Source organism: Myotis lucifugus, unplaced genomic scaffold, assembly GCF_000147115.1.
Source record: "Myotis lucifugus unplaced genomic scaffold, Myoluc2.0 scaffold_91, whole genome shotgun sequence".
Classification (NCBI taxonomy): domain Eukaryota; kingdom Metazoa; phylum Chordata; class Mammalia; order Chiroptera; family Vespertilionidae; genus Myotis; species Myotis lucifugus.
The window spans coordinates 3,179,291-3,193,980 of NW_005871139.1; the positions used below are offsets into that span (position 1 = coordinate 3,179,291).

Consider the following 14,690-nt stretch of genomic DNA (forward strand, 5'->3'; position numbering starts at 1 on the left):
AGGGGGCCCCCCCTAAGGCCTTAGGGAAGGAGCCCACCCCCCAAGGGGGCCCAAAAAAACCCCAATTTTCCTCCCAACAAGGGATTATGTCCCACTATAATGCTTGAAAGGCATTCTTCCCCTTCGTCCCAATAGAATACTAAAACCTTATAAACCTGAGCTCTGGGCCTCATCCTCCAGAAATTCTGTTTCTTTGTTACTAATGTTGTGGTCCCACCCCATAACAAAGAAACAGAATTTCCGGAGGATGAGGCCCAGAAATCAGGATTTTAAAAAGATTCCCAGGTGATTCTAATGTGCAGCCAAGGTTGAGAACTACTGGTCTAGGGCCTCTCAATTAGAAACCTGACCCCTTCCTCATGAGGGTGGGACTCAGGCGGGTCTTCCTGTCCCAGCCAGGCTTCCTCACATGGCCCCTCTCTCTTCCCATGCGGCAGGAGCAGATTGCAGTCCGGCTATTTGACCAGGAGAATTGTAAAAGGTTACAGGAGGGGTCTGGGAAACCACCTATGGCAACTCCTCATGGACCCCACCCTAGCAGGACCCCCAACCTCCAAGAGCTGAAGATGCAGGTGGGTCTTTGTGGGCAACCACTTTGATGCCAAATGGGCAGAGACAGGACTGGGGAAGGGAGAAATGGGAGGCGAAAGGGGGTATGGGAATAGGACAGTGTGGGTAGAGACTTGAACCCTCATCTTGACATCACACTGGGGTATTCTCTCCCACACACAGCGCATCAGTATCCTGAAGCAGCTTTTGCAACAGGAGGTAGAGGGGCTGGCAGAGAGCAAGTGTGCCCCCCTTAATGGAGGCTCCTCTCTGGATATGGTTGAACTTCGGTCCCTGCTGGCAGAGATTCCTAGAACTCTGAATGCCCCAGTGCAGAATTCTGGGGCTTTCCGCCTTCCTGAACCGTTACAGCACTCTGGACGGCCAAAGCCCTGCTTTCCAGAGGAGTGTGGGGAACCACAGCTCTGCCCTGGAGCAGAGCCTGAGGCAGCTCGGCCCTGCCCTCCGGCAGAGCCAGGGCCCCCAGAGCCCTGCCATAGGAGGGAGCCTGAGATACCAGAGCCTACCACCCAGAAACAGCCTGAGGTATCTGAGGCCTGCCCTCCCGTAGAGCCTGGATCCGTTCAGGTCTGCTCCCAGGGGCAGGCTGGACTTCCAGAGCCCTCCCCTCGGGTAGAGCCTGAGGCTTCAGAGGCCTGCTCTCTGGAACCTCGGAGCACAGAGCCTAGTCCACAGTCCTGCTGCGGTCAGTGGGCTCCAGCGACCACCAGTGTGATCTTCTCCTCTCAACGCCCACTTTGTGCCAGCCCCACTATCCACTCACTCCAGTCTCTGAGGCCCCCAGCAGGCCAGGCAGGTAAGTAGTTGGTTGGAAGGGGCTGTGAACAAAGGAGGTCCTCATCTCACTGGGAGCAGGACCTCTGCCCTGTACCCGGTGATGCCAGGCTTGCTTTCTTCCACCTACCTTGCCCAGCCTGGCTTTCCTTCAGGAAGATGGGAGGAGCTGGGCCTCCAGTCCTGTGCTAATTGGCTTGCCTCTTGGTGGGGGATCGAGAGAGGGCAATATAAGGTGAGAGTATAGAACTCCAGAGCCCACCCTGAACTCTGGCCCATGGACCCCCAGGCCCCAGCAGTCTGGCTCCTCGAACCCTGGCCCTGAGGCAGCGCCTCAAAGCATGTCTGACCGCCATCCACTGCTTCCACGAGGCGCGCCTGGATGATGAGTGTGCCTTCTACACCAGCCGAGCCCCTCCCTCAGGCCCCTCTCGTGTCTGCACCAATCCTGTGGCCAAGTTATTGGACTGGCAGGACGCCCTGGTGAGCCTCCCCATCCACAGCCAAGCTGTGCCTGCACAGCAAGCCTGTGGGAAGTCGGAAGCAGGGCAAAGGGGCCGACCTTGGCTCCTTTATAAAGATTATTGGGGAAGCGTGGGCTCACTTCAAGGATGGCTGGGCCGTGACAAGTTCTTTCTCTCTCTCCAGTGTTTTATTCCAATTGGTTCTGCAGCCCCTCCGGACTCTCCGACATGAGGCACCCACTTCCACCCGTTCCTGCCCTGTCTTGATTCTTCCTTTTAGCCCTTATTTATTGTCGATCCACCCTATGGGATTGGGAGTCGGGGAGTCGACACCCTTTTATCCTTCAATAAAGTTTCTAAAGTGTCTGAATATCTTGCCCTCTGGTCTGACCTGGGCCAGCTACTGCTGTTGCTCTCCAGTTGCCCACTTGGTGGCAGTGTCCTCCAGCTTAGAGCCAGCGCCGGACTCTCGGGATCCCAGGGCTCCCTCACCTTGGATCTGTCCTGAAGGGAAGAAATTATCCCACTCTTGTTCACCCCACCCGCTCAGCAAGCTCTGTGATTGTGGGGCCAACACTCATTGTCCCCTTTGGTCACCTGCTCTTCTCCCTGGTTCTTAAGATCAGTGCACTTCCAGGAGCCGTCAGCAACTTCTTCATCCCCTAGAGATCCTCTTAGAACTCTCCCTGCATCAGGCAGAACCCTGAACACTAGACCCATATCCTTGGAACCTTGTTGGTGTCACTCTGGTTGGTGCCTCCCTACAGTGTAAGGCCGGAAGCTCTCCTGAAGCTCATACCGCTCCCCTCCCCCTTCCCTCATCACAGCCGAAGCCCTGGGCTGCTCCCCTCCCCCAGAGGCAGGCTTGCAGGGAAGAACTAAGCTTTTGCCTCAGGCAGGGTGGGTGGGAGTCCTTGAGAGGAGTGTGGGTAAGGGTCAGCCCTCTGTCCCCACTCTGTGCACCAGTTAAGAGGCACACACATTCTCTAATGTCACTTTATTGGAAGAGGCAACAGCAGCCCAGATGGAGGTGAAATGGGGACTGTACAGAACAGATTTTAAATGCTAGGAAAGAATTCACTGGTTCCTCCAGTTCACAAGAAGGCTGCCAAGGCAGGAGCCTGGAGCCTGAAAAATGGGGATGGCAAGAGGTTTCATGACAGAGGCCCAGTGCCTACCCCAGTCCTAACATCTCCTACCTAGATGGACTCCTATCTCTGTTCTCCCTCCTACAACGCCAGGTCTGGCTAGTGAGACTGTCCCCAGCTCCCAGCAGGAGAGAGGGCCACCGCCTCCGCCCTTCTCAGACCCTTCTCAGATGTGGGTGGTCCGCTCCCCAGCCACTAATTCCTGGAAGCACTGAGAGTCTGCCCAGTAAGGCCTCCTCCGGGAGCAGGCTGGTCCACCCCACAGCCAGGGTCTCAAAGGATGGGGTGGCGCCTTGGGTGGGGCCAACTGAAAGTGGGTGAGGAGGGAAGAGAAGATAAAGGGCAAGCGAGGTGGGTGGAGGATGGGGCCGGCTCAGTCCGGGTAGATGATGAAGCCAGAGAAAGTGCTGTACTTGTTGGTGTTCCCGCCATGCACCTTCCCGCCGTCCAGCTTGATGAAGACTTCATCGCCCACATCCAGGTGCAGGATGACGCTGTTGCTGGCGTAGTCGTAGTTCTGGTCTGCGTCCTGGGCAATGGCGCTGGCCCGGACCTACCGAGGGAGAACAGAACAACCCCCTCACTCCCTGTGCGGAGCTGGGGTGGTGGGAGGGGTCGGGCTGAGTATGTGCAGCTGGGCCTGTGTAAGTAGCTGGCTGCAGGGTCTGGGGTGGACAAGGAGAGGCCAAGAGATCGCGGAGCTTCTCAGGCACTAGTCTCACTAGCTATGTGACTCTGGCAAGTCTCACACCTTCTCTGGTCCTCGATTTGAGCTGTAAGGTGGAGGTAATAATAGAGCCTACCCTAAATTAGTTACTACATGTGAAGTGTATTAGAACAGTGCTTTGCACATAGAAAATGCTGTGAGGCCTTGCTATTATTATTATCATTTAAGAAATAAAATTTTAAAAAAAGAAATAAAATTAGCCTGTAATTTCTAGGGTAATTTCTAAGATTCTGAACCCCCTCTGGCCTCCTAAACTTGCATTCCCAAGTGTTAGGACACAGGTGTGTCCATTCATATCAAGGCTGCGGGCCTTAAATGGGAAGGTGCAATGATGCATGCGGGCCTTGGGGTGCCCACTTTCCTCCTAGTTCCCTCTAGCGCACCCAGAGGAGTCGCCTTCTTCCCCAACAGGTAGCCCCTCCTCCTCTCTGGTCTCGCTGCCGCTGCCTCCTGCTGCCAGCCCCGCCCCCGCAACCCCCCTCTTCCTGTCCCGCAGGGGCTGGTTATTAACTCATTAATTATTCATCATTATTCTAATCACTATTTACTGTCCTCAGGGCCCGCAGCGCCCGCCCGTGCAGTGCAATTCTGAGTGGGAGCCACGCAGCCCCGGCCCCCTCGGAAACCGGCCCCCTCTAGATACACACTGCCTCTCCCACCCCCTCACAGACATCCCCGCCGCAGAGACCACACACCTCCTCAATGCCACATACACATAGACGTGCTCTTTGTTCACACCTTTGCACCAGCCCAAGCACCCAAAGACACACTCAGATCAATACACACTCACTTGCACACACAATCTGTCTCATACAGACAGACACACAGACACTCTCACTCCCTGTCCCTGGGTTCCTGGGGCGGCCCTGCTGGGAGGAGACCCCAGTGCAGTGCCTGCGGGCCTTGCAGCAGGAGAGCGCTGTGGCCCAGCAGGAGGGGGTTTCCCCAGCCAGGATGAGCAGGCCCGATGCAGCACGGCACCCGCACCACCACCCAATCCCAGCGTGTGGGGGGAGGGGGCATTCCGAGGTCACCGCTAAGTCTCCACCTTATGCCCTGATGCTTGCATGGCCCAGGCACCCAAACCAACCCCTACGCCTGAGGCCCCTCACTATTGCTGTGTGTCTGGGACCTCGAGCTAAGCCAAGGCAGCAGTGACTCTAGCTCTGACCACAGGGACAGGGAGCAGCAGAACCTGGAGGCCAGAGGTTGCCAGGGAGGATGTGTGGCCTACGGGACCAGGCCCCGCCTTCTCTGCTTTGCCTTTCCTCCTCCAAACCCGTCCTTTGCCTTTTTCCGTCTCCAAATCCGTTCCTTCAAGCTGCCTGGCTGGTCCCTCGGCTAATATACCAGTTCTCACCTCTGCCTACTGACTCAGTATTAGCTGAGTGTAAGGCCGCTCTAGAATTGGCCCTAGGCCCTGGGACTAGCAATAGAGCTGATGGTGAACGAGCCAGTATTTTCCTTCTTTTTTACCTTTCCCTTAAAAAATCCAGGCTGAACGCCCCACATGGGAACACCCGCCGACTGTGCACTGCCTGCGACCTGGCAGCCTGGCATTCCTGGGTTCAGTGAGGCTGTTTGGAGAAGGGGGTGGGCTGTGTAATGAGCGCAGGGGAATTTAAGAAAGCTACCTGGCGAATCTGAGGTTGGGGGGGGGGGGGCATCTCACCTGTCCGTTCTTCATCAGGTCGGCCCACATGCTGGTGCCGTCCCCCCCGCGCATGAACACATGGTAAGCGAAAAAATAAACGCCCGGCATGGGGCAGGTGAACTTGCCGCTGGCCGCCTCGTAAGCGTTGCCCACGTTAGTCACCACGTCGTCGAAGCGCAGCACCTCGTAACCCTCGTGCGGCCGCCGCAGACCCGCATAGAAGGCAATGCGAGGCACGTAGCCGGCAGGGGGCGCCACCCCGCCGGGGCCGGGGCCAGGAGGGCCCGGGGGACCTGGCCTGCCCGGCTCTCCTGGTGGCCCTCTGGGACCTGGTGGTCCCGGGGGCCCTCGAAGACCTGCCCGTCCCCGCCGGCCCACCTCTCCCTTGGAGCCCGGCGGGAAGGGGGGCACGGAGACAGGCGCGCCGTCGGGTCCCGGGCCTCGAGGCCCATGCGGGTCGCATACCATGCGACAGCGACCCAGCATCTCGTAGTGCGCTGGCCCGCGGGAGCTGTGCACCAGCAGAGGAATAGCCACCAGCAGCAGCAGCACCATGGCCACCCCGACGGCCGCGCCCGCCACCCGCTTGCGGCGGCTCAGACGCGACGCAGCCAGGGCCAGCAGATCCTCCTCACTCTTGGGCGCAATGGCGTCGGAGGCTCGGGGCTCTCCGAGGGCCCCCGAACCGGTGGCCCGGCTCGCGCCTGGGTCGGGACCCCCCCTGACGGCTGCGCCCGGTCCCCCCCGCCCCTGCGGGCTCCCGCCTCAGCGGCGCGGTTCCCCAAACCTTCCGTCAAGGCAAAGGTCCCGCGTGGGTTGGGCCGGGGGCAGGTCCCGACGGTTCGGCGCCTGTGGTCCTCTATTAACCTCCTGTGCAGCCTATCGTCCCCGGGAGCCTGACATCTGCGGCTTCTCGGACGGCTGGCTTCTTACGGATCTAGGATGCTTGCTCTCTGGACAGCTTCTTTCTCAAGGATGGCGGAGCCTAGGTCCCCAGCTACCCAGACGGATCTCTCCTGGCCGGAGCGGGGACTATTCTCCGCGCTCTGGACGTCCCGGGCTCTGCGCTGGGGTGGCACCCACCGGACGCGACCTCCTCCTAGGTTTGCGCTCTACCTCTGGGCGAGCACTGACCCGCCTTCCTACCCCAGCCGCGCCCCCAGCCCCTGCTGGAGCTCCGGCCCGCGCGTCTCTCCTGGTAACGTGCTCGGTGTCTGCGTCCCTCACCTTCCTCTCCTCCCTCCCAGGGCGGCAGTGACTGTGGTGTGAGCAGCCTCGCGCCGGGAGCCGCTATAAGCGGCCCGGGGCGGAGCGACCCCTGGCGCCCAGAGCGGGAAGCGCGGGGGCGGGGCAGGCAGCGGCTCCCTCCCGCGGACCCCCGCCTCACGGTGGATGCCCGGCTCTGGGCGATTCTGCATGGGTTCATGTTCCCACCTATCCTTACTTCCACCCTCTACCCCGAGTTGGGTATTCCCGGAGCCCAGAGGAAGCCAGAAAATAGCGATGGGGTAAAAAGGGGTCGAGATACACAAGATACACACAGAGAAAAGACAGGTGGATTCCTGAGCTAAAAAGAGCCACCCCCCCCCCAAGAAAATTAAAATAAAAAATAACAAGCAAACAAACGAGCAAAAAGGGTGGGGAGAAAAGAAATTCACCACCCCCTGCCCCTCAGTACCCATAACCAAATATGGTAAAGGGTTCAACGGTACATTTTGTCTTGAACTAGAAAAGGCAAATCTCCAGCCACCGTACCCTCGACCCCCCAGCACTGGGGAGCACAGGGCCCAAGAGACTGAGGAAGCAGGAGAGAGTGAGAAAACAGAGGAGCCTGTGGAAGCCGGCAGCAAACCGACAGGAACGCCGGGGGAGCGACAGAAATCAAAGAGACAGAAAGCCAGATAGAGACGCAGAGACAGAGACAAAGCTTGGAAAAGAGACTAACTGACAGCCCCAGAGGGGGAGAGGGAGAGACAGAGACGGAGAGCGAGAGGGAGACAGGAGCCCAGACAGGTTGACAGATCGAGAGAGAAATGTAAATGGTGCGCCGCAGAGAGACACCCAGGTCCGTGTTTGGACTCCAATGTGACATATCAACTGTGGGAAGACGCGGGGGCGGGGCGGTTCTTCAGCAGAGTGGTCGGCTCTGGGCCTGTGCATTGTGACCGGGCGCTGGCAGGTGGGGACGCGGATGTAGCCATGGGACCCTGGCCTTGTGTGTCCCTGGGTGAGTGGGGTTGTGGATTGTCTTGTCCTGGTGTGTGTATGGTGAGGGCTATTGGAAGAGAGGTTTTGTGTTTGTCTTCCTCTTAGTCCTTAAATGTGGGACCCTGTGAATGCCATCTCTTCTATCTCGGGGGAGTGGAGTCCACCGGGGAAAAGGGTCAGCAGGCGGCTCTTGTCCCTTCCGCTGCCCAGCCTCGCCTCCTTCCAGCCCTGCCCTAGTCCCAGATTTTTGTCCAGCCCTAGGATCTCTGCCACCTTCCTCCCCCCTTCCTCATAGGTCTGTAGTTAGATGGAAAGCCAGAGAAGTTGATAGAAACCCCACATAATAAATGTTTGGAGGAAGGGTTTGAAGTTGGTTTTGTAAATTAACGTAACCAAAATGCAGATTAACTTCAGGACAGCCTCCTGTGAGAGATGACTGTGTCTGGCACTCCGGGGACCAAGAGGGAACACAAGCTTTGATAGTTCCCTCTCTGTGAGGGGTCAGAGTCCAGAGAAAAAGCGAATGGCTGCATTCCTCCTTTGGGCCTGGCCCTTCTGGGGGAAATTACTTGCTTACAGGGACCCCGGGGGCCAGAGGCATGGAGAAGAGGCTCTAGGACTGGCAGAGTGGGGTTGTTTGAAGACCCTGAAGGTGGACAGCTGCAAAGGACTTCTTAGAGACTAGGATAGGCTGGGGCTGTCGTGTATAGGAAAATGATGTGTAAAATGGAGGGCACAAAGCACACCAGGGCATGATTATTGGGTGAAGGTGATTTCCTCATTTCTTCTTCACTGTACCCCTTTCCTGCCTCTCCCAGCCCATGATGGTTCAGGGAGAAAGAGGTTGCTGAGGGTGGGCCTGTGCGGAGGGAGGCCCCTATATGCTTGAGAGGGTTGGGAGAGAAAGAATTGGCAGTCAGTGGGGGAGGGGCCTCCTCCTCCAACCATAAATACAAATTTTATTCAAGGTCTTTGTTGCCATTTGTCTTCCTGGGGGTGGTGGGGGGAGGCTGAGGGCCATGTCGGGGCCGTGCATGTCTAATTCCAGATCTGCTCCCCCAGGCTGGATGATGGATGGGTCAGCGAGAACAGAGCAGGTCAGGGCTCACATCAGCCTCTCCTGCCTGATCCTCAAGCCCCATCATCGACCCCAGGTCCAGCCACTCCTCTCCTTTCTCCTCCCCACTCCCTCCACTCACCTGAGGCAATGTTTGCTCAGCCCTGCTCCTCACCCCACTCTCCGACTCACCAAGACCCTCTTTTTGAGCCCCTCACCTCAGCCCTATTCTCTGGAGCTTCCCTTCTCCGCCTATCCCCAGCCCAGGCTATGAGCTGCGTTGACCGGCAGGCTGCAGGCAGCAGCCGGTGTGTGTGTGTTGGGGGGGGGCGGGGGGAGCAGGCTTGGCTCACAGGGAGCTGAGGGGCCAGCTCCATGAATTTATTCATGTTCTGTTGCTCTTTCCCCAAGCTCTGGAATGAAGCTGCCAGCTCACTAGGTCCTTATTTCTTCCCCTGCAGCTGTCACAAGGAGGGATCTGGGTAGGGTCAAGGCCAGTGCTCCTGAGGCCAAAAGCCAAGTGTCTGGGTTCAAGAGGAAATTCTGGGGCCCAAGCTGGGACCTGGGATTATTTCCCCAAAGCTCTTGGGGAACCAAACTCAGAGGCCCCAGGGCAGTGATATGCTTGGGAAGGGGAGGTAAGCAGAGAAGGTTGTGCTACAGGACATAGAAGGAGCAGTGGAGGTGGGGACAAGGCTGATGGGGGAGAAGAGGAGAGAGGAAAACTTTAAGGAGTTCCCTAGGCTCCCCTCTACAAAAGCACAGTCTAGCCTGAATCTTGCCTTAACCTCCACCCTGACTCTGCACTAATCCTGACCCTAATCCCAAATTATACACTCGACTCCTTTCCAATCCAATATGAATCCTAACTCCATAACCTCACCCTAAATGGAGCCCCTCCCCACTGGTCCTGTCCTGGAACCCAGGGGTCTCTCAAGAATTTTCCCCAGGGCTTACAGTCAGGTGTGCCTCAGAGTTCTGAGGACCAGACTTTTGATTAGCATGTGATTAGCATATTATTTGCATGTAATATGTGCCTTCTACTCTGTGGAAGTTTTCATGTTAAAATTTTATGAAGTCTAGCAGAAAGGTCCTGGCTTCTTGAAGGTTCTCTCTTTTTGTTCCCTTTCCCACACTCCTTATCACTGATCCCAATGCCCTCAAGGGGAAGAAAGGGGGTGAGGAGATGAGCAATAAAGGGCTCATGGGAGGGAGGAGTTTGGCAGGGTAATCTGCTCTTGTCATTGCAGTGTAACCTCCACAAGCCTCAGTTTCCTTATCTGTAAGATGAGAGGAACCAGCTGGCTGATGCTACATTAAGATCTAAGGAAGCACCCCCGCCCCCTGCACTCTTTCCTTTCCCACCTTTTAGAGTCATTCATGATGTGGGTCTCCTCCCTCCCCACCCCATACACACATTCTGGCTTTCAGCTCCCACACCTAAGATGACACAGGATTGGAAGCGGCTTGAGCTGCCCGGCACCAGACCCTAGACATGAAGAGAAAGGAACATTGCCCACCTGATAGCATAGAAAGGGAAATAACATTCCTGGGTTATAACATTAGGGCTTTTACATGCAAGATCTCACTGCATCCTCGCAGCATGCTGAGAGGTGAATACATTGTCTCCATTTTACAGACAGGAAACTGGGGTCCAGAAAGGAGAAATGGCTTGTCCTAGATAGCCCTGTGAGTGGCAGCACTGAAACGAGTTCTAATCTCCTGGCTTCCTTCTCAGTGCCCTGGAGAAGAGGAAAGGCAGTGGAAGGGTGAGAGAAGCAGGACGGGAGTAGGGAGCGAGGTCTGAACTCCTGTTGAAGGGGAGACCTGTATGTGAAGCCAACAGGCTAGGTACTTGGCTCAGCATAGTCCCCATCTCCAACCAGCAGCGCTACGGAGACTGACTGACACCCAATGGGTGTTCAATTTCTAGCTAACATGTCAGTGTACATTGGCTGCGGAAAAGAGCTGTTCGGAGGGAGAAGAATATGAAGCCAGCCTGAGGAAAATGTGCTCAAGAGGTGAAAGGGAGAAGGGCAGGCCAAGAGGACTAAGGCCCGCTCTCCTCTCCCACCTCCAGTGGGAAAACAGTCACGGCCCTAAGAGCATGCACGCACTTTGCCCCCTTGCACAGAGGATCGAAAGGCCTCAGCCACCGAGGAGAGGGCAAGTGCGCCGCAGCGCCTAGGGCCTCCACGCATCTGCCGCAGGAGCCCCTGGAACCGCAACTCCGTGCAGCCTTGGGTTCAAAGAACCGCTCCAGCGCCCAGAGGGCAGAGGACGGGCTCCTGGCTCCACGGGGAGCGGGTGGATGTTGCTTCTAAGGTGTCTGTCAGGCCACTGCCGCTGCAGACTTGCTTCCGCAGCCCTTGACCCCTGGCCAGGTGCAGCTCCTCACCCTAACCCTCCTCGCCACCTCCGTTTGCGACCCCCTCGTCCCCACCGTGCTCCTGCCCCAGCCTCCAGTTAATGAGATGTGGCGAGAGGCTGCACTGACAGCTGTCAGACCCCTCAATTCTCCGCCGGGATATTGGATCCCGCGCTGGGAGACCGACAGGAGAGCAGAGGAGGGTTTGTGGGGGCCGTGGGAGGGGTGCTGGCTGGTGCGGGGCCGGAACCCAGGAGACAGCGCCATGTTCACAGCCCCCAGGGTTCGGCTAAGCGTCGTCGGCCCTAGGATGCTCTTTCTGCCTTTTTCCTCTTCAACAAACAGGAGACTTAAGGAGCCCCACACCCAGCGCGCCCGGCCCCGGGTCGATCCGCGACTCCTGGTCCGGCACCCCAGGCCAGCCTGGCTCGCGCGGGTGTCGCGCGCAGCGGCTCAGATTCGGCGGGCGCGGCCCGGTGTTTCCTCCCACCTCCTTCCCTCCCTTCCTTCTTGCTCCCCCTCCTTCCCGCGCTCCCTCCCCGGCGGCCGCGGCCTTTATTAGGGATTCCGTGGCTGTCGGTCCCACCATCCATCCTGTCCGCCGGCAATTAGGCGGCCAGACAAAGAGCAGCTTCGGATGGATGAGGGTCCCGGCGGATCGGAAATGTGAAGGGTCAGCGCTGCCGCCCGCGGCGCACCCCGCTCCCGGCTCTGCATAATCGCCGACCGCCGTCACTCAGCCGGCCGCCGGGGGAGCTCCGGGCCGGGCTGGGGAGAGGGCGGGGCTGGGGCTGCAGCCTAGGCGCTCAGGGCAGGGCGAGAGCGGACCTGCAACAGGGCGCGTCCTGCGGGAGAACGCAGGGCTGAGGGCGACTGGGAGCACCTGGAGGAGAGAGGGCAGGACAAGGCCCCGGGGGGGTCCCTGAAGGCGGGCAGGGGACCGGCTGCCTGGGGGCTCCCGTATGGAAGCGGGGACTCGACCTGCAGAGACTAGAGGCTGGTGGCCCAGATACCCATGGCTGGGAATCTGGGGGCCCGAAGGCCTAGGGTCGGTGTTCGGTCTGTATAAATGGAACTGCGCCTAGGACGAGCCCCCTTAGGGAAACGGAGGGTCTGCGGCCCGGTGCGCCTCTATCGGAACGGAATGATACTACGCTTATATCCCGCATCTCTTAAGTGAAATTCAACCCTTCCGCCCCAATAGAACCCAGAGGAAGTTCAAGGAGTCGGGTTTTTACTGCGGATTCTTTGGCGCTAGCTTCCAGCTGACAAATCAACATTTCAATCTGACAATTAGTGGTCGAGATGCGGGGAGAGGGGCTCTGGCTGCCAAGACCGTTTAACCCTCCCTGCGAGCGGCAGAGAGGTGGGCGGTGCTGGCAGTGATGAACGACTCCGAGGGGGCCCGGGGCCCGAGCGCGCATTCATTACTCTTCTGACAGGCGGGCGGCGGGCCTGGCGGGCCGCGAGTGGACGTGCGGGGAAGAGGCCTGTGGCAGGAGGGAGCGTGAGGGAGGCGTTTAACAGCCCCACCGCCTGGTCAGCTCCCGGTTCTTCGCCTCGACCTTGGTACTTGACTTACTTATGCGTGGCCTCTCAGCTGTCGGGGCCGGCCCTGGCTGCAGAATTTGGAGAACAGGGACAGGGACCTCAGCCCTCTTCAGGTTAGGCGATTTCAGATCTGAGATGCCAAGAAAGGATGTGGACAGGCCTTAGGGCTAGAAGCTTTTGTCTGACCTGGGAGGAACTGTGCGGTTTTGCGTGTCTATGCACACAGAGGTGGTGTGTGACAGGGATTGATGGCTGTGGATCACGCGTGGGGGGCAGTGATTGTGTGTGTTAGTGTTAGGGAAGTGTCGGACTGATTTTGTCAGCGAGCTTCGAATGTCTGAGGATGAGCTGCAGAAGCTCCTTGCTATCTGTCCCCCTCCCCACCACCACTTGCTGTCAGCTCTCTGTCTTCAGTTCTGTAGGAAATGGCAGTGTGCATGGTGACAGCTGAGGGGTGCTGCTAGGGTTGGGAAGATAGATGTTACCTGTGAGAATGCTGGTCTGGACAACTGCTCCCTTCCCCACCTCCACCCCAAACATCATCCTTTGCTCAAGCTTCCTGAAAGTAGTGGACATTTACCCCCCAAAGTCTGGAGACCCAGCTGCTGAGGAAGTGGTTGCTACCAGGTTTCTATAGTCCACACACCGTCTCCATCACATATACAGTCTCTATTATAAGATATGATCTCAACCCTCTGGCTTCCCCAGGCCTGTGGTGAGCAGAGAGGAGGAGCTGGATCTCAGGAAGGGAAGAGGCAGACCATCAGACCTCCAAGGCAGCCTACCTCTTTGGGGCCTGGGCTATTGGCCCCTGGGATTCTGACCTTGGATCTCAGGTCCAGTTGACACCTTGGGAGGATAATGCTAATCATATTCTAATTTCTATCCCTAATTACTCTATTCACCTGACTTTGTCTCCACTCTCCTACCCACTCTCAAACACACCAAAAGGTTGATCTTTCTCCCCAGCTCTGAATCTCCCTGGTCTCCAGGGCAGAGATTTTGGGTGATTCTGAATCTCCGTTTGTTCGGTGTGTCTTCCAGCCACCTTCCCTTTGCCTTGCTCTTCCTTATGTCAAGGGTATCTCTTGGACCCTCTATATCTTTGTTCCTGCAGCCCTTCTCCTTGTGTCTGCATGTCTTGACATTTAAAAAAAATATGTTTTTATTGATTTTTAGAGAGAGAGGAAGGGAGAGGGGTAGAGAGAAACACCAGTGAGATGAGAAACATCATTGTTCCGATGCCTCCTACAAGCCCCCTACTGGGGAATGAGCCTGCAAGGTGGCATGTGCCCTGACCTCTTGGCTCCTGGGTCGAGGCTCAACTGCTGAGCCAGACCGGCTGGGCTGTCTGACTTCACATTTAGGGATCTTTTCCAGATTTCTCTCCCTACACTTTGGGTCGCTATGTTCCCCTGGGGCTTCTCCCTCTGGGAATACCCCAGGACAACAGTGAGGCCTCATTGGAATGAAGAGAGGGAGTAGGACTTCCTTCCTACTCCCATCCAGTGGCTACTGCAACCCAAGATGGGCAGGCAGTGTCAGGGCCACGGCCAGGTCGCTTCTCATTCAGGGCACAGGCGCCTGGTCGATGCCCCGCGGTCCGCCCCCCTCCCAACTGCCCTTCTCCAGGCCCTCGCCCCCTCCGCCCTCCTGGAAAAGGCAAATTTGACATTTTTAAATCCCGAGCCTTAGAGGGATCGATGCGGCCCGGGGGCCCCACCCGGGGTCGATATTCCTGATTGGGAAGCGGCCTCAGCGCGGAGCGGGTGTAAATCATGCGAACTGGGAGAGGGAGCTCCGGGATGCAACCGCGTCCCAGGCACGTGGAGGCAGACAGGGTCCCGGCCTTGGGGCGGGGGGCGGGGGGGACGGACCCCAGGCAATGGAAGGACAGTCTTAGAGACCCGGACACCAGCCCGCCCAGAGCCCCCCTCCTCCCCTGCCCAGCTCTGCCGACCCTGCGGGCCGGCTCCGGTTTCGCTTCAGCGGCCGCTACCCTCCGTTGCCCCTGGAGCCGCCAGGGAGGCCGGTGCCGGAGCCAGCCATGCGGCGGCTCCTCCGTGGCCGCTCCCGCGGGGGCTGGGCTTCGGGGGCGGCTGTCACGAAGCCGACAGGCCGGCCGTGCCGGGATGGGTGGGTGGCGGGGAGAGTCCCTTGGAAGTGGTG

General features: G+C 58.1%; 2 protein-coding genes across 3 annotated transcripts in view; one reads left to right on the forward strand and one right to left on the reverse strand.

Annotated features, from left to right (window-relative positions):
• TROAP (trophinin associated protein) overlaps positions 1-2,178 on the forward strand; it is a 7,802-nt gene extending 5,624 nt beyond the window's left edge. For both annotated transcript variants that reach the window (XM_006091519.3, XM_023756329.1), the window contains 4 exons: positions 438-572; positions 733-1,366; positions 1,634-1,827; positions 1,993-2,178. In XM_006091519.3, coding sequence (XP_006091581.1) covers positions 438-572; positions 733-1,366; positions 1,634-1,827; positions 1,993-2,040 — 1,011 coding nt within the window. In that variant the 3' untranslated portion in view covers positions 2,041-2,178. The remainder of the gene's footprint in view (positions 1-437; positions 573-732; positions 1,367-1,633; positions 1,828-1,992) is intronic.
• A 1,151-nt stretch (positions 2,179-3,329) lies between these two features.
• Positions 3,330-5,892, reverse strand: C1QL4 (complement C1q like 4). The gene is made up of 2 exons (XM_006091520.3): positions 5,356-5,892; positions 3,330-3,509 (listed from the first exon to the last, which is right to left on the reverse strand). The coding sequence occupies exons 1-2, from the start codon at positions 5,890-5,892 to the stop codon at positions 3,330-3,332; spliced, it is 717 nt and encodes a 238-aa protein (XP_006091582.1).
• Positions 5,893-14,690: the final 8,798 nt, after the last annotated feature.

What these genes read in the sequence shown, in the direction of transcription:
- C1QL4 (XM_006091520.3), bottom strand. Translation starts at nt 5,892, where the DNA reads ATGGTGCTGCTGCTGCTGGTGGCTATTCCTCTGCTGGTGCACAGCTCC. An exon ending in ACCTGATGAAGAACGGACAG is followed by an intron (nt 3,510 to 5,355) that starts GTGAGATGCCCC and finishes CTCCCTCGGTAG; the next exon opens with GTCCGGGCCAGCGCCATTGC.